General features: G+C 32.1%; 4 protein-coding genes across 4 annotated transcripts; 2 read left to right on the top strand and 2 right to left on the bottom strand.

Annotated features, from left to right (window-relative positions):
- Nucleotides 1-108: 108 nt before the first annotated feature.
- On the bottom strand, nt 109-2285 carry LOC103859990 (auxin-responsive protein IAA7). Its single transcript, XM_009137594.3, has 5 exons — nt 1946-2285; nt 1216-1454; nt 838-973; nt 456-517; nt 109-374 (listed from the first exon to the last, which is right to left on the bottom strand). The coding sequence occupies exons 1-5, from the start codon at nt 2179-2181 to the stop codon at nt 334-336; spliced, it is 714 nt and encodes a 237-aa protein (XP_009135842.1). The 5' UTR covers nt 2182-2285; the 3' UTR covers nt 109-333.
- A 229-nt stretch (nt 2286-2514) lies between these two features.
- Nucleotides 2515-8636, top strand: LOC103860227. Its single transcript, XM_033288299.1, has 3 exons — nt 2515-5301; nt 5378-5792; nt 5878-8636. Exons 1-3 carry the CDS (start codon nt 4243-4245, stop codon nt 6594-6596), a joined length of 2193 nt encoding a protein of 730 aa, XP_033144190.1. The 5' UTR covers nt 2515-4242; the 3' UTR covers nt 6597-8636.
- LOC103860226 (uncharacterized protein At4g04775-like) lies at nt 6972-7518 on the bottom strand. Its single transcript, XM_009137816.2, has 2 exons — nt 7321-7518; nt 6972-7244 (listed from the first exon to the last, which is right to left on the bottom strand). Exons 1-2 carry the CDS (start codon nt 7516-7518, stop codon nt 6972-6974), a joined length of 471 nt encoding a protein of 156 aa, XP_009136064.2.
- Nucleotides 8637-19604: 10968 nt separating the features above from the next.
- On the top strand, nt 19605-21093 carry LOC103859988 (auxin-responsive protein IAA2). The gene is made up of 2 exons (XM_033288345.1): nt 19605-20380; nt 20468-21093. Exons 1-2 carry the CDS (start codon nt 20217-20219, stop codon nt 20817-20819), a joined length of 516 nt encoding a protein of 171 aa, XP_033144236.1. The 5' UTR covers nt 19605-20216; the 3' UTR covers nt 20820-21093.
- The last annotated feature ends 4693 nt before the right edge of the window (nt 21094-25786 follow it).

The raw sequence follows: 25786 nt of genomic DNA, 5'->3' as shown, positions 1-25786 counted from the left end.
ATACTCATGTACAGACACATACAGACATAATGCATTATATATATATATATATGCATATGTCAATTAGTGATTGATCACTAAACCGACACACACATGCTGGGCAATAAATATGACTCGAACACAGAGATATTTAAGTTTCCTCTCTTTTGGTCACATTACAAATTTTTCCACACCTTACTGGTAACATAATACTATTGCCCTAGATACGCATCAAGTATTTAAATTACACACATATAGGAGATAGAAATACATAAAAATCATAAAATACATATAAATCAAGAACCCGTCATATGGTTGAACATTGATGGTTCTTTTTTCTTCTTATTATAAAATTCATGATCTGTTCTTGCAGTACTTCTCCATTGCTCTCGGAGCTATAACAAAACCAAGAAAAAGTGAATTAAATTTTATGTTAAAGATAGAAAAGTAAAACTGACAAAAAAAAAATGATGTACCTAGTCCAATTGCTTCGGATCCCTTCATGATGCGCAAACGTTTGCACGACTGGACAAACATTCTGAAATAGATATTCAAATTTCTGGTTAACATTGGTATATGAGTCGTTAACATTTAAAGTTTATTCTAAGGTTCTATCCACTGGTGAGAAGAAGTTGATTGTGCCAGCTACGAATAAGCTAAATAAATTTTTTTTGATACAATTGCATAATTTGAAAGATCCTCTTGTCTCTTGCCAACCAATGCACTGTTGTACGTATTTGTAATACAGGGAGTTTGAATATCTTTGGCTTATCTCTTCTAATTTCAGAAACGTAGTTAATGAGTCGAGATATTATTTTAAAAAAAATGAAAAATTAGGGATTAAATCTGATGACTCACTCCCATGGGACATCTCCGACGAGCATCCAGTCGCCATCTTTGTCCTCGTAGCTTGGAACATATTCGGAACTGTTCAACAGATTCATGAGCTTGCTCTCGTTCATGAAATCTATCATTCCTTGTGCTCCATAGTTTCCTTGAAATTATTCACAAATGATATAAAATTTATGCGCTTATATGTATATAAATATATACCACAAGTTGACTCGCACACTTAAATTAGTAGTATTTTAATGTGTGGATGCAAATTTACCATTCCTCTTGGACACATAAATATAACTTAAGTAATGATAAAGATTCGCGAGTTTCCAATATAAAGTCTTTATGTACTAATCTATATTTTTCGCACGTCTTCGATATGAGATTTCTAACACGTACCCATAGTGAAGGAGCTGAACATTTTGGCCAGAGCATCAGAGAGATCCTGATAGCTTTTGTACATCGTGAGGTCAACTTTCCTTAGGTAAGGAGCTCCGTCCATGGATACCTTCACCAAGGCAGCTCCTCCACCATTTCCAGCCTTCTCGCTGCTGGCCTCCTCCTCGCCGCTTGTCTTCTGCTGAGTCATCATGTTCTTCCTGTAGTTCCTCACAGGTGGCCATCCCACCACTTGGGCTCTACATACAACAACATTAATTATATATGTGTGTTAAAGTGTTAACCAATCAAAGTTTTTGCTACTTACTATTTTTATTTAATTATTTAGTTATAATTAATTACTATTTTAACTATGTTGGCTTCATTATAGATGTAATGCTTTAATGTTTGCTTGTACGCATTTATAAATTGGTGTTTAAGCATCAACCACGCTTAATTATTTTTTATAATGGGTTTTTTTATTATTTATGCTAGAACACAAATTTAATTTCAAAGTTATGGATATATGCTTAAAAAACTTATGTATATGGATATATATTACCAATTTCAAGATTTTTTTGTATGATTACTGAAATCAGTCGAGTATAACTATTAGATTTATCATAATAAACTAGTGGTGAAGATTGGGGATACGTAGTCCAAGAAGTTAGAGACATAGAGACAGATATAGAGATGTATATTTTATAATCAAGTATTCATATATATATATATAAATGTATGTATAGCTTACTTAGCAGGAGGCTTAGCAGGGTCTTTGAGGAGAGTCTTCTCTTTGGAAGCTGTGGCGTTGTTAAGATCGACGGTTTCTTCTTTGTTGCACTGAAGATTGAGCATGAGATCCATGGTCTCGGAGAAGCCTCTCTTGTTCCTCACCGACGATTTGGCCGGGCTCTCGACGGCTTTAGTCCCGCCAGGGAGGCCGAGACAGAGCTCCGTCGCGTTAAGGTTCATAAGCTGTCCGATCATGTTACTTCTAATAGATTAAAGATGTTATTTCTCTCTCTGATTTGGTATGAGGGGAAGAAGAAGAGAGAGGAAAGGGCAGAAATAATATAAGGAGAGAAAACGGTGGTGGGGTGTATGAAATGCATGTGCATTCCTTTGCTCTTTTTCTCTCAATATGTGGGGTTTTTGACACGTGGGATTGATTAGATGTTAATATATTTCTTTTGCTACAAAAAGCTGGGATTCTCTGTTAGAAATTTTGATGGGCGCTGACAAGAGATTAAAAAAAAATATTTTGCTATAAAACAAAAAGTGGTAGAATTAGAAGTTCTAATCGGGTTTCAGCAAGGGTATATTCGGGTAACTGTTTGGGTTGTTCCGAGTCTCTTCCTTTCGAGTTTTCGGAGATAAAGATTTCAGTTATATTTGGGTATCTACAAATTTGATTCGGTTTATTTTGGATCTTCATAGGTTCTGTTAGAATCTTTGTGGATTCGGTAAAGTTTGGGTTCAGATAACCCTTTTGAATTGTTTTAAATATTTAATTTTGACTATTTGTATATATTTTTAAGTATTTTAGACAATTTAAAAATATTTTATATATTTTGGACAATTTTAAAATATCTTATATATTTTGAATAATTGTTTAGATATTAAATCTAAAAATAGTTAGTTTATTTAAGTATATAAATCTGATTAAAATATATTCAGATATCCGAAATGTTACGGTTTGGATTGGATTCAGTTACGGTTCTCTTGATATTAAAATTTTAAATCAGTTCAGATATTTAACCAGTTTCAATTCAGATTTGATACTACTTTTTCATATTGGAATCGGTTCAGTTTTTCGGATTTGAGTTTTTTTTCGAGCCTTAGGTTTCAGTGCAGTTAGAAGAAGAATTATTTGGAGTCTTTTATATTGATTATGTGTTATCGAATGAATAATATTATTGACAATGCTCTCGCTATATACAGATTACAGAGTAAGGAGTATACAAAGATGGTAAGGCAATATGCAGAAGTTAATTACAGGGAAGTATTACTATATCTTATCAAATCATCCTCCTCTCCACAAATGATCTTAAAGTTAAATATATATATATATATATATGTATATAGAATTTTACCAAAAATAAAATAAAATATATATGTATATAGATCTAGCTAGCTAGCTAGCCCCGGCACATATAATTAAATTAGTTTACGTTTTTTTTTTTTTTTTTTTTTTAAATTAGTTTACGTTACCATACTAGAGTAGAGTGTGAAACAAATTCAGATTGTTTGTAAAATAAGAAAAGAATAAGCTGTCTCAAGATGTCTATATATGAACGTATTACTTACTTGTGAGATTTTTAAATAGCCTATTTGTTACACATTGTCTCCTCTGGTCAACTGTTCATCGCATGTACATCAATGGGAATTGGATGGTGAAATTCTGTTAATCGAATTGGTCAACATTCTAATTAATTAGTTCATGTCAAGCGGTACTACTATGGATAGTATTATTTAAACTGAGTACGGTATCCCGTTCTTATATTTTAGTCATCTTGTTTATTAATGTACTGTTCCTTGAATGTTAGGGGTGATAAATAATAGTGCTACTAGTTCAAATAAAAGCGTACACATTTTTGGTACATAAATGGAGAATCTTATTATTGGTCTAGGTTCATGTTCTTAGTGAGGACACTTAGTGAAGACTGACGTCAATCCTCTTCTTCCAACGGGTCGACCACCTATTTCCCCGTGAGAACTATTGTATAGTGCTATATGTCTCTGAAACTATTATCTCTATCTATTTATCCCCGAGAATAAAGTTCCAGTCCTATTTCCCCCCGAATATATAGTTCGAAACCTATTTCTCTCCAATCATCGAATTAGACGGTTAACTATCGGTTTACTGTTTTAACCTAAACCGTAAACCACTTAAAATTGATAGTTAACCAACTAAGATCCAATTAAGAAGGATTTAAACCCGATTAAAGATCCAGCCTTACTACTCAAAAAAAAAAAAACAAAGCCAACGTAATAAACGTAATCCAGAACCCGACCTTTCAGAAAATCCCCAAATTTTTTACGAAGAAGATGAGTTCAATGGCGTTAGGCTCTGAAGCTGTAGAAAACGCAGAAGATGAGTTCGACGAAGAAGCTGTGGAGAGAGACGAATTTGAAATCGAGCAATTGGTTGAGGACTTCGTCAACGAGCCGTCAATTCGACACGATGAGGTTCCAGAAAGTGAAAGTGACAGCGATAACGAGGGTAAAGAGGATGAGAGAGTTTCGAAACAGAGGTCGACGAACTATGCGAAGCGTGGTAATGGAACACTGTACAAAGACCAGAGATTCTTCAATGGAGTAGCTTTTAAGGAATGTGTCCTTGATTATGCACTAAAATCAGGCAGAAACATTAAACAGTATAGGTACGATAAAGACAAGATTGGATTTAAATGTGTTGGTGGAGTTAGTGAAGGTGAAGCTTGTGAATGGAAAGTGTATGCATCCATCCTACCAAGTGACAATATATGGAAAGCTAGGCTGTTTGTAGATAAGCATAGCTGTGTTCCCAATGGATCTTGTGAGATGTTGAAGGTTCCACATATTGCTAGGTTGTTCGTCGATAGCATTAGAGAGGAACCAGAGTATTATATGCCCATGAAAATAGAAGAAAAAATTAAGGAGAAGTGGGGACTCACAGTGTCAAGACCGCAGTGTCAGGTAGCTAGGAGTAAGGCGTTGAAGTGGATCGAATTTGAATATGATCACCAGTTTGCAAGGCTCCGTGACTATGCGGCAGAGCTTATTCAGTCAAATAGTGACTCGACAGTGGAGATTGATACATTGAAAAATGACAAAGGTGAAGAAGAGTTTAACCGGTTTTATGTTTGTTTTAATAAAATCAAACAAACCTGGAAAGAGACATGTAGACCACTGATAGGGATGGATGGTTGCTTCTTGAAACACAAAGTCAAGGGTCAGTTTTTGGTTGCATTAGGAAGAGATGCAGATAATGCTATATATCCGATAGCTTGGGGTGTTGTCCAAGTCGAAAATAATGACAACTGGTTATGGTTTGTGAGTAAAGTGAGAGACGACTTGGGACTCAAGGATGGCAGTGATTTTATCTTGGTTTCAGATCGGCAAAAGGTTTGGATTATACCTTAGATTTTCTGTTTTCTGCTTATGTTAGACGATTTGGGACTGAGATGGCGTTTCTTTTTAGGGATTGATACACGGTGTCTCATTGGCGCTACCAAAGATTGAGCATAGAATGTGTGTCAGACATATCTATGGTAATCTGAAGAAGAAACATGGGAGTAAATCAGACATGAAGCCATATATATGGAGTTTAGCATGGAGCTACAATGAAGCAGAGTTCCAACAAAATTTGGACAGAATATTTAATTATGATTCTGAAGTGTATGATGATGTTCAGAAGATGAAGCCAAGGACTTGGTGTAGAGCTTTTTACAAGATAGGGAGTTGCTGTGAAGATGTTGAAAACAACTCAACTGAATCTTTCAATAGCACTATAACAAAAGCTAGAGAGAAGCCATTTGTCCCAATGCTTGAGACTGTTAGGCGACTTGCAATGGCACGCATTGCTAAACGTTCTGATATCTCTCGTGGTCACAAAGGTAAAATCATGTTCTGTTTTTTATTTTTTATGTTTTCATGTTCTGGTTTTATTTTTTCATGTGTTTCTGTGTTCTTTTTTTCCAGGTATTTGTACACCATATGTTGTAGATTTTCTCGCAGCCGAGCATAAAGATGCTTCAAAATGCATCGTGACAAGAAGCACAAATGGGATGTATGAAGTAAAGCTTGGCTGGTGTACTTACCGTGTAAGTTTGGAGAGGAGAACTTGCACTTGCAAGAAATTCGAGATTTGTGGAATCCCCTGCGAGCATGCATATGGCGTGATGTTACAGAAGAAACTCGCACCAGAAAACTTCGTCTGCCATTGGTTTCGTACTGCTATGTGGAGGAGGAACTATGCTGAAGGTCTTGTTCCAGTGAGAGGTGCTCCTTTTTGGCCTTGTACGAGTGCTCCTGATGTTCACATTCCTCCTGATCCAAAACAACCTGGGAAGAAGAAAATTACCAAAGCAGAGAAAAAAAGAAAGAAAGGAGTTAATGAATCCCCAACAAAGAAGCAACCTAAGCACAAAAAACGTATAATGCATTGCGGAATATGCGGAATGGCTGACCACAACTCAAGGTTTCACGCAAAGAACAAGGTTTGTTATATTCTTCTTCGACTAATGTGTGTATCAAGGATAGGGTTCACTTATCTTTCTCCATTTTGTGTTTTGTCAGGCTGCTCAAGGTGGTTCTCAAGCTCCTCCTCCAGCAGTTTCTCATATTTCTTCTCCAGCTGCTTCTCAAACTGCCTCACCAACTACTTCTCAAGGTGGATGTCATGTAATTCTTGGATATGAAGATATGTGTTGATTAGTGCTTTGGTCTTTATCTTATCTAGGATGTTGTCTAAACATTATCTCGGGGTTTGTGGATTTTAGTGGGGTTGCACTTTTTATGTAGAAAGCATCCAACTCTTTTGTGAAAACCAATATCTTTTGTCTTTTTTTTTTATGTGGAAAGCACATGGATTATTTGTTTATGTTTGTTTGCTTGTGCAAGCCGTTGTTCCAGACTGAAAATAACCATGTAATTCAATAATACTAAACAAGAAAAACACATTCATAACTTGAAATAGTCCTAAACACGTACAATACAAAACAAACACAATCATTGTCTACAAGAATACAAACAGAACACATGAAAAAAACAAACACAGCCAGTTGCATAACACTTCAGTTTCTCATCAGACACATAACTCCCATCATACCAACCAAGGTCAAGCTTCCAATCACAACCACGATCATTGTATTCTTCATCTTTGCACTTGCTTCAGCCAATGCATCTTCAACCCTCGCCATTATCTCTGTTTCAGTCCTCTCAAAGACACTCTTTGATGCCATCTCATTAATCACTTCTTCAAGTCTTGCATTTTTAAGTAAAAGTGTATCAACCTCGTTCAATAAAGCCTCATCCACCCACTTAAAGATATGATTATCGTTTTGAAGCTACAAATTAAAAACAATCACAACACTGATAATCAAAAAGAAAAATCCTAAGCACTATCTGAAACAATCACATTACCTTATTCTCTGCTGCAAATGAACATCGCAAGTATCTCCGGTATGGATTTTGGTCGGACTTGGATGTCAACGTCACCATTAGCTCACCACACCAACATTTCTTAGGAACACCGAAAAATCTTCCACCACCTCTTGAGGGTCGACGACCAGATGATGATCCCCTCGAATCTCCAGACGTGTTGCTCTGACCTCCAGCCATCACCTTCGCAAAGATTAAAATCGATTTCAAAAGTTAGGGTTCTTAGTGATTTTTGCGATTTGGGGGTTTTTACAGACAGGGTTTTCACGTTTTAATGGGTCGGGTTTTGGTCTGGTTAATTGACTGTATTTTGGTTTATTTCGGCTCTGGTTTACATCATAGATCGAGAACCGATAGTAAACCGTCTAATTCGATGATTGGGGAGAAATAAGTTTCGAACTATATATTCGAGGGGAAATAGGACTGGAACTTTATTCTCGGGGACAAATAGATAGAGGTAATAGTTTCAGAGACATATAGCACTATACAATAGTTCTCGTGGGGAAATAGGTGGTCGACCCTCTTCCAACACATGAACTTAATGCTTTCCATATATATTTATATTTTCCTCCCTAAAAGAGTATACAAATAGCCAAAATAATTACAATTATAATGGAAGAATTTAAAATGTCAATTTTTTTTATGAAAAACTTCTTCTAGAATTACTCTTTCAACTATTGGACATTGCTTCTCTCTTTTGATGGGATGGCTCAGACTTAAGATCTTGTTTCATATAGAATCTTTTCATCGTTAGTATGATATTTACAATGAGCAAAATGTACATATCAAAAAATTGTCTTTTGCGAAAAAAATACTAGTCCTACAAAAATGCATCTTCACTGAAAGCCTTTGTAATCTAACTAACCTCCATAAAAATTAGTAGAAACATCTTTTCGTTAGTTATATGCATTGTCTTTTTCCACGAGTGGTAGTTTAATTACGAATTGAAGCCCACCGTTGATTTTTAATCTGGTTGAACCGGCAGAGTAACATGTTTAGCTACCTTTAGGGAACATATTATTATGAATTTTGTAATCTAAACTAACTTCGAAGGCTATGCAATATCATATCAATAACAAAGTGATTTTTATGATTTTATAATATACCTCTTTTGTTTCAAATTAAATAGTGTCCTAGAGTAAACCTTTTGTTACAAAAATAAGAGTATTGTTTTATAATTTGAATGCAATTTTTGTTATTAATCCTTTTTCTTAATTAAATGAAGAAAAACAGTAAATGATTTTCAGTTATAAGAAAACAATAAATGATTTAGAACTTCAAGTAAAAAAAAAGAAAAATAATGGAAACATTTACTAATTTTGTATGAAAAAATTATAAATGAATGAAAAGTACAACTTTCAGCTAATTGAATTAGAATATATTTTTATGATTTATAAATTAATTATAGTGGTTGGAAATTCATTATAGATATCAATATATAATCTGAACTGGGGAACTAGTAAATCTGTAATTCATAAACTGTTTGACCCATATAAAGTGGGATATGTGGTACATGCATGTGTGTAAAGGCCATTTTGATTAGTACATCTTAAATTTTGACGTCAACATTCAGCAAGTATAATGATACAGTAATACTTTAATTTTTGATTCTCTGAACATCTTCCTGAATTCTCGTGTATTAAAGATAATTGATCATCTATATTCCAAATTAAAGATATACATAATTAAGAAAGATTATTCCCGAAATTTTCAATCATGTAAAGCCACATGAAAAGTTCCTTAATCCCACGGAAAACAGGGATTAATGAAAATATTTATTTCCATTTTATATTTTTTTCTTTCAGTTTTTATAGTAACAGCCTTCAGTTTGATTGTTTTTAAGTTCCTTTTGTTACTCAGTGCTTAACATCCAACAGTATACTTAGCTAAAATCATATTCCCTCGGTTACCAAAAGTAAGATATTTTAGATTTTTTATTTGTTCCACAAAAATAGATTTTTTATATATTTAAGGTACTTTTTGATAATTTTAAGAAACATTAAATGAAAATATTTAAATTGGTTAAATTTCATTAGTAAAAAGTTATTGAAAAGTGTATAATAAAATAAATAAAAAAAATAAATTATTAACATTTATTGAATTTTTAATAAGCGTGAACATTTTAAAAATCTTACTTTCAGAAACAGAGTGAGTATTCTTTAATGTGTTGTTCAAAAAAAAAAACATATTAATGTAAGTTCTAACTTTTTATGCTTAAAAGTTTTCTAATTTTGGGATGAACGCTTTTCGACCTTTTAAGAGAGTGTCTGAAGAAAAATTAAATAATATCCTCTGATTTCCTCTCATCTGGACAGGATTTAAGGACCGCTTAATGCTAATGAAAGCCCAAGTTCAATAATAAATACAGGAGAATAAAAAACTTGTAACTTGGGCCCAATTTCAAAATAAGCACATAGGTCCACTTTGAGTAGAGGGTAAGTCGGGTTATTGCTGTCAATGCCAGAATGCAGAAACCTAACTTCATAATTAAAAAGTTGTTGGCTTTGATTCCTTTTTTGGACGAACATATTAGGTGATGATTGTTTCATTAGTTTTTAGTTTTAGTTTTTGGTTTTTAGATTTTAGTTTTTGGTTTTTAGATTTTGGTTTTTGGTTTTCAGCTTTTGGTTTTTAGTTTTTGGTTTTTAGATTTTGATTTTGGTTTTTGGTTTTGCAGTATTTTTTTTATGTTCAAAAATTAATTAATAGATTACTTTAAAATAATACAACAAAATAGCCATAAATATTTAGATTTTACAATTAAAACTTATCAAAATACTGTGATTATTATTTTAAAATAAAATACAATAACATATTTTAATTATTATATTTTTATGAAAATATATTATATAATATATATATAAATTACACATAAAATTATGAAACTAATTATAAATTTTCTTATATAAATTATTTATATTTTCTTAAAGTTGAATGGCAATTTTTATATTTCAGGATTATACAATATATTGTATTAATAAAACATATTATGTTTTATAATATTTGTTATTTTTAATGTGACTAATAATTATTAAAATAATTCAATTGTTTGTTTATAGAAACTAATAGCTAAGTTATAATATATAAATTGATTTAAAGATATGAAACACCAATTAAAATATTTCACATTATTGTTTAAATAATATCTAATGTATAAAATATTTTATGATAATTTTATTTTTATGAAAATATTATTTATTAATTATTAATTAATTAAAATATATTAGTTTCTACAAAATAAAATCAAAATTCGTTTTTTTTTCATAAAAGGTCCCAAAAGTTGGTTTTTGGTTTTTCTTCATAAATTGGTTAAATTTTTCAAAAACTAGTTTCCCTAAATTTTAGGGAATCTATTTATTGAAAATCTTGATTGGCAACTCAAATAGTTTTTACAAAAACAAAAACAAAAACCAAAATCTTGATTGGATGAAAAATGGTTTCTACAAAAACAAAAACCAAAAACTAAAGCAAAAACTACAAACAATCAAGCTCTTAATCACGTTACATTAAATGTTTAACGAATATTTACAGCTTTAATTTATGAAGAAACAAACAAATGCCAATCAGCCTTAACTTTTTTTTTGTGGGTTAATAACAGAAGCTTCAGACCTTACACATATTCTCCCACAAATTTAAAACCAATCTCTAAGTGGAGTTTATTGGTTGTTGTATTTTAATGAATTTAAAAATCCGAACTAAATCTAGTGTTATTGGTTCTGTGATTTTTAAATCTTTATTAAAATCAGGTATTATTGGTTTAATGATTCATGAATTCTATATCAAAACAAGTGTTATTCAATCGTACGTATTTACTAATATATTTGATTTTATAATGGATTTGAATGGATTTGTTTGAATTTTTTAGTTAAAAATACAAAGACTCAAATCCGAAGGAAAACTTCCGGATTTGCATATTTTACTTGGATTAATACTATATGGATTTCTAAATCAGTCAAAATATATAAACCAATAACACTTTCTAAAATTTCCAATTTGAAAAATATTGTTCCATTCCGAAGGTGCTTTTATTTTGTTGCTTTCGAGTGTAATATATTTGTTTCGGATTTATTTAGTGGCATTGCTGGTATTATTGTGTTTTAACGATGTTATCCTGTAGACATTATTTGTAAAATAATTTGCATATGTATCATCATCACATTTAATTTCAACAAAAAATAATGACATGTCCTTAAAAATAATGACATATTTTTAAAGATGATGACATGTCTTTTCTTTGTCACCAACATAAAGAGATTCATGAAAACTCTGCAAACTAAATTAGAAACTCTGCATCCATGTGGACAACAAACGAATGTTGTATCTTTACACTTCGTGTGAGACTGTCTGGCCTTGCATTATGTGTTTGAGGTATATGAATGATCTCTGAGTTGCAAAAACTTCTTCTTAGGATCTTGATATCTTCCAAGTAGCTTACAAATAATGGTCATTTTTCTGGTTCTGGAACCATCTTCACCAATTGAAAACAATCAGTCGTAAAAATGACCTGAAACTGATGTAAATTCTTCATACCATTGTCCACATGAGAGCTTCCACTTCCGAGTGAAGAGGTGACAAACTAGCTTGAGTATTTATGGGCCCCATTAATCCATCAAAAACTTCCAATGTACTGTACCAACTTTGTCCCAAATGAATTTCTTTATCCTTCCATAATCTATATGTAAAACACCATCTTCCCGGAATGGTAGGGAGTGTAGTAGCCTCCCCTTCCCTACATGTAACAGTCATTTGTGTGATTGAAACATGTGCTTCTATCCAAAGTAAAGATTATGTCTCTGCTAACTTAAGTGTGTCCTTGGGATCAACATATATATTACTAAAAACTTTATTATTCTTTCCCTTCGAGATATACCATATTATCCATGCTAATTGGTGATCATCTATTTCGGGAGAAACTCTCCAATATAGATAATCCATATTTGCGAAAAGTGATTGTCGATTAAAAAAATCTGGATTTGAAGGATCTTTTAGAGTGCTCAAACTTGAATCGTCAGAGAACATTCAAAAAATACATGATTTATTGATTCCTCTGATGCTCCACATCTTGTACACCAGATACCACCCTGGATTCTCTTGGTCTATAAATTCTTTTTAACCGCTATACAACCTGTCAGCAATTGCCATAGAAAATGCTTGATTTTAGGTGGACACCGAATTTTTCAACAAAACGCCTTCAGAGAATTGATCGTTGATCCATACTCTGTAGGAGATTTTTTTTCTATCAGGATAAACTCTTTCCACTCGATAACCAGATTTAACCGTGTATTTTCCATTATTTGTAAAATTCCATCCATCTCTATCATCCAACTGCGTCCGACTTAAAGGTATATTTTCTATAATCTTCACATCTAGAAGATCCACCCAAGATCAAAGTGCCTGAAAATTCTATGATCTCGTTGATGAATTAATGAGTGTGTCCACTGTAAGACCGGGGTAAATGTTTTGTTGATTATTGTTTGTTGGTCTCGGGCGAGTGGTTGGGAGTCAAAGATCATTCCATACTAAGATAGATAATCATGATTCCACCCTTTTAAATAGTCTTTTGCTAACCATAGATTTAGCAGAGACAATGATAACATGTCATTAGTCTAATTATGACAAGTACAGTTATAAAAATATATGATTTGGCAAGAGATTTTAAATATAGTAATGACTATTAATAACTTATATATTAGCATTCATAATTGATATGATAATATAATTTTTGTATAAATATTTATTTTGACAAAAATATTTAGACCTATTAATAATTAATAGGTCATATATCACCATTAAATTAATATATATAACATTGAAAAAGGCACTAAATATAATTAAAATATATATTCTTACATAAATTAAATATAAAAATATGATATACAAAAGTTAAAATATATTTATCAAAATTAGTTGTTACTGTGAATTCAAATACAAAACTAAACAACATTAATCATATAATTTTTTGATAGTTAAATACTTAGAATTTTTTATAGTTATATACTTAGAATTTTATTGAATTTTTTTTAAAAAAGAATATTAACGCTTAAAATTGCTATTTCTGGCGCAGGAAAACTTCTAGTTGTCATTAACTTAATGCAAAATTGCCACAACGGAACAAAAATTCAACATGGTTGTCCCTTTGGTATAATAACATTATTAATTTGTCCCTTTAGTATAACTTGTTTTATAATCCCAAAACTAACCTTTGATTAATCAAATACAAATATTTTAAAAGTATTTAAATATTAAAAACGAAATAAAAATAAAAATTTAATTAAAAAATATATCTATATATATATATAACTCAACGTTTTAGAAATATTAATAAAAATTAATAAAATAATATATTTAATGTTTTTATATTAATATAAAAAGTTATATAAACAATAGAATTCAAAATAATTATTTAAATAAATACATTAATAAAAATAAATGAATATATTAATAAAAAATTAATTAACATAAAGAGCACACAAAAAGGTAAATATATTTTCTTGTATAAATTGTACATTTAAATTTACAAAGAGATATTTACAAAATATCGAATAAAAGTTTTTAGTCGATATTCAACAATTTTTAGTGTATGTTAACTATTTTTAAAATTATTTAAATATCTTAAACTGTTATTAAATATTTTAAATGTTTATTCATATTTGATAAATAATTTTATACTTTAAACAGTTATAATAAGTAACACTTATATACTAATATTTTTATGATACTTATATACTTAAATTAAATGATTCCTTTTAATATATAATGTTAACTAAAAATATAATATTCTCATGCTTAGCATGAAAAATAACATTTATATATTCCCTGTGATATAAAAAAATTGAATTTCAAATAATTCTATAAATAGATATATTAATAAAAATATATATACATATATAATTCTTATCCGTAGAAAACACTTTTTACACTGCGTAGAACGAAGACAAAAATTTCATAAGCAGATTCTACCTCATGTAGCCATCAGAGTAATGTCTAGATTTCACATTCCGAGAGTTGTGGAATAGATAATAAAAGTGGAATGTGCATTCGACATAAAATTAATTATCTTTACAATTAGTAAAATTCACATTCCTCTCAATATAGAATTTTAAGTAAAAGTAGATTAGTTGTTCTAAAAAAAAGTAGAAGAACTTTTTTAATCTAGAATTCACTTTCTACTAATTCATTTTCCGTATAATATAAATTCTACTTTTAGAAGAATGTAATTTTACAATTTAATTTATCAAGTTTTTCAACCAAAAAATATCAATTTGTGTATATGGGTGTTTTATTGATTGTTTCTATTTTTTACAAATTTTTTGATTCATAAACTATTTATTTCATTAACTTTTATAAATGTAAAGGGTAAAAGAAAGAAAAAAAGTGGACAAATTTTTTTTATACCAAATGGACAACCATGATTTTTTTTTCCAGTTTTGGCAATTTTCTCTTAACTCAATTCCTCTATTACAGTATTTCTTAATTTTCTTCATTTATACCTCTACGGGCTTACCTAACGTGTTGTTCGCCTTTCAAAAACGTTCATTGTATTTTGCTATACAAGCCGAGCTTTTGGTAGTCCCTTTCGTTGCTATGGCCAAGCAGGTCCCAATAACAATAATGGCGACCTGTGATTACAAAACATGTGGGTGGTCAGTGGTCGTCGTACCATTTAACAGTCTGCGCTGTACAATTTAGACTTTATTTATGTGTATAATTTCTATTGAAATAAACGCGTTTTCAATCTTCTAAACTTTACATCTTTAATGATAACTTTTATTAAAAAAAATTAAAAATAGGAAATTATTATTTTACTAGATAAAAAAACTGAGTACATATAGGTTATGATGATTCATAAACAAACATAATATATGGATTTTCGCAAGACTTACCGGCGTTACCGCCGCAAGGATACATGCATTTTCTTAAAATTTCATCAAGTATTTGGGATGTGTTTATTACAAAAGGTCAAAGTATCACACGTGCATTTGTTTAAGGTACGGTATGGGTTACATGAATTGGTCTTTTTTGCACTTCTCCTCTGCGTTGGCTTTTGGCCTCACTCGTCACGTATATCAGATGTTTGGGCCATATGCATCCGCAACATTCCAAAATTTGTCGGGAGTCACACACGAGTGTGTACTTGATACACACACCAAAGTTACATCTAGGCATTTATGTGATTGGATAATATATCACGTACTTTGAACAAAAAAAAGGATAATACATCACATACACATCATGATTCATTCAATATAAACGTTCGACCTAATACTTCTTTTCATTAGGATATATATATATACATTTAATGTATATTTATATTATAGAAAAAAACGTCTCAGTTTCTGTATTGGTTACAATTTTGAATCAAACAAAGTTCTGGTTCAATCCATCCCCTAACTAGTTTCTCTTACACAAACCTAGTCAACGTGATATCCTAAAAATGTCAAGAAATCTTGGGAATCGTTCTCCGTTCTCAACCGGAGTAGATATAGTTCCTGAAGGTGGAATTAACGTAAATTTACCCGCATTGATGCATTTTCCGAGCCTAAAGGACTTTTTAATCATCTTAGTTTTTCTTCCTACTGGAGTAGCTAAATTTCAATTACTTCATCAAAATATAACCGATATGTTCACTGAACCACTGAAAAAACTGGATAAGCGGAGTAAGTTGATGGAACAACCACAAAGAACCAAAAGGCAGCAGTCGGCGGTACGCACATCTTCTGAACAAGAATACTAGATTGAGATAGAGATAATACTAGATAAAGATCATAACCTGCAAAAAAAAAACAATCTGCCTAAACTATTAGGGATAAATATCCCACATCGGATATTGGAAGGGATCCTAAGCAATATATAAGATAGATGGGTCACTCCACTTAGCACCAATTGGTTTTAGGTTGGAAGCCCATCTAGCTTAACATGGTATCAGAACCCGATCCACGCAGTCCAATCCGATCCATTATCGATCCAGCCCAAAGTCGGCCCATCGATCCTTGCCCAAGCATTCCGAGATTGATGCTCAAAGAGTCATCATCTCGAGGAGGCGTATTAGGGATAAATGTCCCACATCGGATATTGGAAGGGATCCTAAGCAATATATAAGATAGATGGGTCACTCCACTTAGCACCAATTGGTTTTAGGTTGGAAGTCCATCTAGCTTAACATGGTATCAGAACCCGATCCACGCAGTCCAATCCGATCCATTATCGATCCAGCCCAAAGTCGGTCCATCGATCCTTGCCCAAGCATTCCGAGATTGACGCTCAATTCCGAGATTGACGCTCAAAGAGCCATCATCTCGAGGGGGCGTATTAGGGATAAATGTCCCACATCGGATATTGGAAGGGATCCTAAGCAATATATAAGATAGAATGGTCACTCCACTTACCACCAATTGGTTTTAGGTTGGAAGCCCGTCTAGCTTAACATAAATAACCAAATGGCGCACTAAGATGACCATTTCTTTAGCATGTCTCCACAACAGCGGCAGATCCAACTGACCCAATCAGAACTGAGTGACAAATCGTTGCTCTGGGTCAGAGAACTTGAACTGGTCTTCTTTACGTTTTGAAGCTAAACATCAACGTAGAGATGAAGAGTAACACCCAAAATGGTACTGAACAGAGCTCAAATCCACCGACGAGATGGCAACATCAAATCAACTTCGAAGAACCCAAACCGTAATTTCATCGTGATCTTTTATCAACGGATAATTTTTTTGCAAGGTATCGCCTCCACTATTACATCTGTCTGCGTAAACATACACCATCTCACGAGCATGATTTTGGTCATCTCTGATCCTAGCTAATCTCATGAATTCCAATGCCACATCTACTCTGCAATCCGATGCTCCTCCACTTTTCTCTCCGCTGTTCATGCTTTCCTTGGCAATTTTGGCGTTCTTTACCGTCACAGGTTTTCGAGACCTCATCAGATGGAATCTCTTTCCAAGGAATTAATGCCGGTTCTCTTTTTAAAGCTAGCTCAGTTCCAGATGACGAACTCATCAAAACACCCAATCCATTTTTTTTGTAATTTCGGTAAACTTATCCTCTTTGGTCACCCCAAAACAATTTCGGTAAACTTACCTCATCAGATGGAATCTCTTTCCAAGGAGTATGTAATTTCAAAATCATTTAATGCATCAAATTAGTTAAAAATTATTAATGTTTTAAACCACTTTTGATCAGTTTTTCTTTCAGAATTCGTAGTTTTTCATTTTTATACTTTTTGGTTTTTAATTTTTAATAGTTGAGAACTCCAGTTAGATACTACAGATAATCATGTTCTTATAGCAAGGGAAAAAACTCAGTACTAGTTGATTAAGAAAATGGATCTCAAAGCTAAACATAAACAAAAGATAAACATCACTTCATGTTGAACCATTAGAAACTCTAAACTTGGCCACATTTGCCAAATAATCCAGATGATATATTCTTTGCTGTAGGCCACATTTACTCTAATATGTTAAATTTTTTGTAACCTCGATATGTTCATTATTTAATGAACTCCACATATATTTAACAGTTACTGACTACTCTCGTGCTTTTTTCTCAAGTTGGTTTACAGTAAAAATATTTGAATGTTTTAACCAAAAACTAGCTTTAGCAATCATCTGTATAAGCATCACATAGATCTATTAGTATCTTTAACAGGCACTCCTCATAAATTTAAAAATTGGTGGTTAACAAAGCTATTCAGTCGTGCAATATACAAAAAAAATGTATTCACTCGTGCATGTTTCTCTTAATCAGTGAGAAAATACATTGTATGAGTTTGTTATAACTTATAACTGAAGTAATACAAGAACTCTGACAATCATACGCTCTAAAATATACATATGAAAGGTATCTTGCATCTCTTTACTTATCTAATCTTTGGGATAACGGAGGGGGCAAGAACATAGAAGGAATCCTTATCTCAAAAGTAGGAACATTAAAGCCTTTTGGTCAAAGAAAAAAAGTAGGACAATCAATATATTTAAAATTAGTAAATCCATTGCATAAAGCCCAACGTAAACATCAAAACGCATGCGGATTAGAAGCAAAATGAACATAGTTTCGCGCTATCTATGGGGAGAATTAAAACTACCACTTTGGTTCATACTTTTAAGTTGTAAGATTCAATGTATATATAGCACGTGGAGCTTCTCCTCACAACCCAATTTGAAGGAAAATAATTTTATGAATAAAAGAGACAAATTTATAAGAAAGCACATGGCTTACCATTCATATATCAATTACCAACACATTCATTTGACCCTTATCTATCCACATGTGTGTTCCTCTCTTAAATTCTCCATTAATCTACCGAAAAAGTATTAACATCAACTCACAGTGTTATACAAGATGCGGTGTAAATTACGACAGATAGTACAATTGTTTTTATTTTATTTTTTTGACTAAGATAGTACAATTTTTCCCAAGATACAAAAACTTTACAAACTCAAAATCGCAATTCATGACATAAAGAGAGACATAATTGTCCGCAGATTCAAAAAATTTCAAGTTTCAAAAAAAAAAACTTCAATAAATTTCATGACCTAGAGAGGACTTGGAAACTCTATGAAAATTTCATCATAGAATAATGATTAAATCATTTTTCTTTTTCGGAATATACCGTCATCTGTACATCTTTTACATGAAAATTAAAAATAAGTTGTAAATAATATTTACAAAAAAACTCTTGAAATTATACACTATATTATATGATACATGTTTGTGTGATTATAAAAATTTAAACAAAACTTTTTAAATAAATTTTTAATTAAACTTTTAAGAGCAACATTAATGGTGTGAGAGGCTCTTTCGAGTTTCCTTAAAATTATAATATTATTATTTTGATTTTAAAAAGAATTAACCAAAAAGGAGACAAATGATAAATAAAAAATCTGATGAGATTAGCAAATATTCTTGAACAAAAGATATTTCTTGCTTTATCTCCTATTTATTCTATTTTTATATATATTATAAGAAATTTTTGTTCGAAGTGCTTTTAACCGACATTATTTTATAAAAAATATCCTATACATTAAAAAGAACACCTTACTAATTAAAGTAGAATAATGATTATTAACACTCGCTTTAAAATGATGCAAAAAACAAAAGAAAAGAATCTTTAAGAAACAGTAAATAAAATATTATTTCCTCTGTTACAAAATAGTTGATACAAAGTACGAAAATTAAAAAAATACATTTTTATCCAAAAAGTAGCATTAAAAATAAATTAAACTAATTCACCCAATCACTAATATTTTAATAAAATATTATTGGTCACACTATTTTTAATAAAATTAAAGCTAATATAAAATATTAAAATATCATTTATTTTGAAACATCAAATTTTTTTTAAAACATCATCTATTTTGAAACAGGTGAGAATATAATAGTACGTCATTTCTTTTTTCTTTTTTTCTGTTTGCCTTATTTCCAGGTCGGTCGATACAGTTCCAATTCTCAGAAATGATTTTTTCATATTTTTTTAATCCTTTCCTTGGTCCCTTGTAATAACTAATATACTTTGAAAAAGAAGGGGAAATACATATCGACGGCTAAGATGTAGCGTAAGCAAAGGTAGCGGAGGCAAATAAGGAGCGTGCAATAAAGAAAGAGTCGAGTTCACATGGACGGCCAAAGCGTTTATGTCCCACCTTTGTCCCCTTGCCTCATCCTTGCCTCACACGCTCCCGACAACTTCTATCTCTCTTCTTTTTACCCTAACTTCTATGCATCTTCTCTCACCTTTATATCTCTCTCTCCTCTTTTCTCATCACAACCAAACTCACCAACAAGAAGAACAATAACAAGAACAAGAGAAGGATTCTGCGTTGGAAACCACACAAGAACATAGAGAGATCGACTTCTTGATCTTGAAAAAAACAATGGCGTATGAGAAAGTCAATGAGCTTAACCTTAAGGACACAGAGCTTCGTCTTGGATTACCTGGAACAGAACAAGCTAAAGAAGAACAAGAGGTTTCTTGCGTTAGAAGCAGCAAGCGTCAACTACAAAGCGATAACGAGGAAGAATCTACACCTCCTACAAAGTAAGTAAAGATCTGAGTTTCAATATATTATTTCATATTTTTTATCTAATGAAAATGTACTAATAATGATTCGTTGCTAATTTACAGAAGTCAAATAGTTGGTTGGCCTCCGGTGAGATCTTACCGTAAGAACAACAACAGTGTTAGCTATGTGAAAGTGAGTATGGACGGAGCTCCATACCTCCGTAAAATAGATCTCAAAACATACAAAAACTATCCAGAGCTTCTCAAGGCGTTGGAGAACATGTTCAAGTTCACGATCGGTGAATACAGCGAAAGAGAAGGATACAAAGGATCTGGAGTTTTACCAACGTACGAGGATAAAGATGGAGATTGGATGTTGGTTGGTGATGTTCCATGGGATATGTTCTCTTCCTCTTGTAAGAGACTTAGAATCATGAAAGGATCTGATGCTCTTGTTTTAGACTCTGCCCTATGATGATGAAGAGACTTTGATGAGAGCTTTTGATGATTGAAACCCTTATTTGATTTGGATCTGATCGGTGTTTGAGTAGTTGACCACACCATAAACAAATCATTCAGGGTTTTGTTCAATGAGATAGTTCCATCTCCAAGTGGTTTTCTTTTTATTTTATTTATTTTGTTGTTTTCAGATTTGGAGTTCGATGTAAAGATACATGAATTTTTTTAATGTATAATATACGGACATAAACACAATATAGATGCATACGTAGCAATGTTATTGAGTAACAGTCTTTAATTTCGTTATAATATCCAAAATCATTTGCAATGTATATACTCATCAGATAGGACTTAAAACCAAAACACAACTTTAGTACTCTGAGAACCCAAATAAACAAAAACCATATGACTAGAGGCATTTTACTTTTCCATATAGACTTAGACATGACCGGATGGACGTTTACCTCGACCAACTTCTCGTCCGACCAGAACTTAGAACTTGGCCTAAAAATATAGATAGCTGACAAAATAAAAAGCATACGAAAGTAGATTGTTGCTTCAATATTCTTCACACCATCCTCCTCCTTACCATCTCTAGATATGTGACGAGGTATATGTTTACCAATTCACTCAAGATATCTAAGGGCCAGACAATGATAAACAAAAACCTGATTAAATGTTAATGGAAATTGAAGTTGAATATAAATATAAAACAGTATTGTAATTTTGCTGGAGAAGTTGACAGAGATCCAAGTTCCTCTACAGGATTGAGATTTAAAGCTATACAAATAGGGGCTCGTTGGATGGGGATGTGTAACACCTCGAGCTTCAATATATTCTCTCTTCAGCGAGAGTTGTTAGAGCGGGGGTTATAATATGGAAGTATGTGAAGAGTTTATAGGAAGAAATGATCATAAAAGGTATCAAGCCGATTAATTCAAAGAATGCGACTCTCATTGATGTTTATAGCAAAGGAGGGCCCAAAACGTACATGTCCTTTCTTGGCTAAGGGAAGATGAGCAAGATAGGGATGCAGCCTGACGAAGTTACTACGGGGAACGTTCTTCAAATGTATAAAAAGGCAAAAAGAGTTTGAGAAAGCAGAGGACTTTTTCAAGAAATGGTCGTGTAGCAAATCATCTGGGACGTTGAGCTAGAAAGAGAGCAAGTTGGAATAATATGCTTGCTTGAACTTATATACTTACAACACGATGATTGATACACGTACGGTAAGTCCGGCCAGATAAATGAGGCTTCAGAGACGTTCAAGAAGATGCTAGAAGAATGACTTCCAATACCATGATTCATATTTATGGCAACAATGGTCAGCTTGGAGAAGTAAGTAAGTAACTTCCTTGATGAAAAAATGATGAAGTTAATTCAACCCTAATATTTTCTTAGAAAAGAACCTTAATCCATGCTTGACTTGCTTTGATATTGGATCAGTTCACCAATTGATTTCTTCTTCCCTTATTCCTTTATATATCTTGTGATCTTTGATGGAAAAGATCACAAACTCTCTCTTCAATGATTCTTTATCTAGTGTGTGTTTATTTGTTATTGTTGTTGTTACCAACTCCAAAACTTACGTACAAACAACCACCATCACACATGTATGATGTATATATATGAATGTTATTATATCTTTATGATCACATATTTCTATTGTGTCTTTATGATCACACACTTTCGTTTGTTTCTTTATGATGACACATTCTCATTTGTGTCATTGTACTTAACGGACACAAACTTACACTATATGTGATCAACATATACATATACAAATGATTACAGAAGAGTATATATATTTAAATAAGGCAAGGGAAGAGGGTTATCAATACGTCCAAATCCTAATTTAATCGAAACGGATCCATCGTGGTGTCATCTTTTATATCAGAATTCCTAATTTTAATTTGACCATGAACTTTATAATTAAACCGAAAGACACATAGACCGAATATAAAATATCCTTACACATACAAACATTCTCATTTCGCTTCACACCAAGACCAACGATATAAAGAGCAGTAGCCTACTTCAAGAAAATGAAAGAGGCTGGGCCTAAACCGGGCCCTGTAAGTTACTGCACCCTCATTTATGCATTCTCGACAAGACATATGGTTGAGGAAGCTGAATAGCTTATCGTAGATATGTCAAGATTGATGAGTATACCCAAGCTTTGTGAAACTGGTCTGCTAATTATGGCAGAGGAAGTGTATAAAGAGATGGTTGATCCAACATCGAACCGGGTGTCATTGTTTATGGAGTCTTGATCGACGCTTTTGCGGATACTGCAAACGTTCAAGGAGCTATGAGTTATGTAGCAGCAATGAGAAAAGCTGGAATTATTACAGGACACTCTGTTATACCCAGTTCCCGGATGTATACACATCAAACTGTACAGCCAAAGATAGATTGTGAGTAAAGCGGAAGGGACATTCGAAAGCATGAAGCAAACGAGTTCAGTTTCGCTATGATGCTATGCATTTACATTTTAATCACTTCCAATAATCTATCAATCTCCCTCAAAACGAATATCACAACCAAAAAAAACGTCATTGCTGTTAGATGAAAACGTTTTGAAGTGTTTCTAACTAGATAGGACGAAAGCAATAGTTTATGTTTAAGTATATTATCTCTCACATGCAAGGTTTAATCTACAATCCATATTTACTTCCACAAGATTGTAGAGTGCCCCCAAAAGCTGCAGCCTGTGTATCAACGGCTGAGTCTGAACCAGTAAACGAGATGAAAGCCGGAAATGTAGTGGCAATAAGAGGGTTGGGACCAGATATATATTGAAAAGTGCCACACTTTCATCTACTAGAAACTATTGGCCCTTAGCCAGCATACAGTTTCGGTTTTGCGGACAAGCTGAGAAAAGGAACCTCAGGTGGTGCGAGTGCTCTGATGGTTTTGAGCCATTGGGAAATGCTCGAGGAAGATCCCTTCTTTGTTCCCAAAACGGAAGAAGAGATGGAAAAGTTTTGTCATCAATGCCGTGCAACGCAGGAAAGTGTTACACGTTGAGGAGAAAGTGGTTCAACACCGCCACTAAACAGAGAACATTGGCTCGTAAGGTTTGAAATTTCTTTTGTATTGTTTTAATCTGCTCGAATTGGGCTTTTTGGTGCATGTTTGGAAATTATAGGATATGTATTTACATAATAATAGTAGAGCGGGCTTTAAAGAGTTCAGAACTCTTATATTTATAGTTTTGTAGGAGCAAAAGAAAAAGAAAAAATAGTTATATAATTTCTTCATAAATGAATAGAAACCAAATTAAAAGTGCACCTACAACTAACTACAAGATATATCTCTGATTCCTAGTAGAGAATCCTGACTTTATTTTTGTAGCTTTTATTATCCTATATGCTATATAGTAGTATTTCTCAACAATCAATGTGTGTATTAAATAATAAATATGATGTTTGCAAATTCTGTAAATAGGTTTCTACTGAATAACCTCTGAGTCCTATTAAGAGTGTCATCACTCTTCCTATCTGTCAGTGCTTTTGCTTCTACCACAGATAACACAGTTTCATAGTTTAGAGAAGAAGTTAATGAAGCTTCTCTCTGAAAACTCACCTTCCATTTTACTTCCTCATTTATTTGTTCAATTAAGTATAATAACATTGTTGAGCTTTGCAAGCTGTTTGATATTTTGGATCTGATGGTACTATGGTTTAAAGATCTACACAATAATAAAATCAATCAGAAGTCTGAGGATTCAGATTTCATGCTTATTTTATTATTAATATATGTTTCCTCCTCAAGCAACTACATTGTTTATATGTTGAAAATAGCTATGGTTTTGGATTTACGTAAATCATTATGATCTTAACAGATAATAATCAGAAGGTATAATAAATATATGTACTCGTAGGCCGTCCATAGTTATCCATAAACGGGACAAGAGGATGAAGTTCTTTTACGTAATTTGTACCCAACCTACTTGATATGTTTTCAAAAAACAAGTTAAGATCAACGCCTTGCGTGGAATAAATATTTTATATACAAACTATATTTATATGTTATTATTTATTTTACGCTTTTTACATATTATGAAATAATAAAATAATAAATATATATTAAAATATTGAGAAATCAGTAATATTACGCATATAATTTAAATTAGCTTGCGGATATAAATCAAACAATCGCTCTTATTTATTAACGGTCATTTTATGGTAATCAATTTTATCCATTCTATATTTTTTAATTAAATTTAAATGATAAACATAGATATACAATATATTTTTAGTAAAGCTGTTTATTAGATAAATTTTTTAATCGTATGGTTTTATGATTGTTGTTATCTTATAACAAAAATTTAAACCATTAATAAAAAAATTAATTTGAGATTTTTAATAGTTTTAGTAATTTATAATCATTTTTAATTGAATGCAAATTTAAAATTTAAAATATTAGTTAAGTTCTCAATATTTGTTCAACGCAAATAGGCCTGGACAAAAAAAAACGAACTGAAATTACCTGAAAAACCGGACCGAGACCTTCAAATATCTGAAATGTTCCTATATTTCTACATCCAAACCAAACCGGAACCGAACCGAAAACCAAACGGGTACCCGGGTATATAACACTAATAATTATATATACATATAACATAGTTAAACATATATATTTATAATTTAAAAATTTATAAAAAGTACCAAAAAATATTTGAAAATAACTAAATTATTATAAAGTATCTGAACTACCCAAAAATATCCAAAATCCGAAACTATCCAGATACTATTATCCAAAATATCCAAAATAATCTGATATATTTAATTTTTTTTAATCTAAATCATCCTAATTTTTTTTAATATTTTATCCTAAATAACCGATATTTTACCTGAATTATCCGAACTGGAACCGAAACCAAATGAGAACCGTTTTTTCGGGTATTTCCCGGTTCCTAGTTTTACTATCCGAACCGAACTCGAGACTAACCGAACCAAACCGAAAATATGTCAAGTA

The sequence above is a fragment of the Brassica rapa genome, chromosome A03, assembly GCF_000309985.2.
Source record: "Brassica rapa cultivar Chiifu-401-42 chromosome A03, CAAS_Brap_v3.01, whole genome shotgun sequence".
NCBI classification, from domain to species: Eukaryota; Viridiplantae; Streptophyta; class Magnoliopsida; order Brassicales; family Brassicaceae; genus Brassica; species Brassica rapa.
Note: the sequence above shows the minus strand (reverse complement) of the source record. Positions and strands in the feature narration are given on the sequence as shown.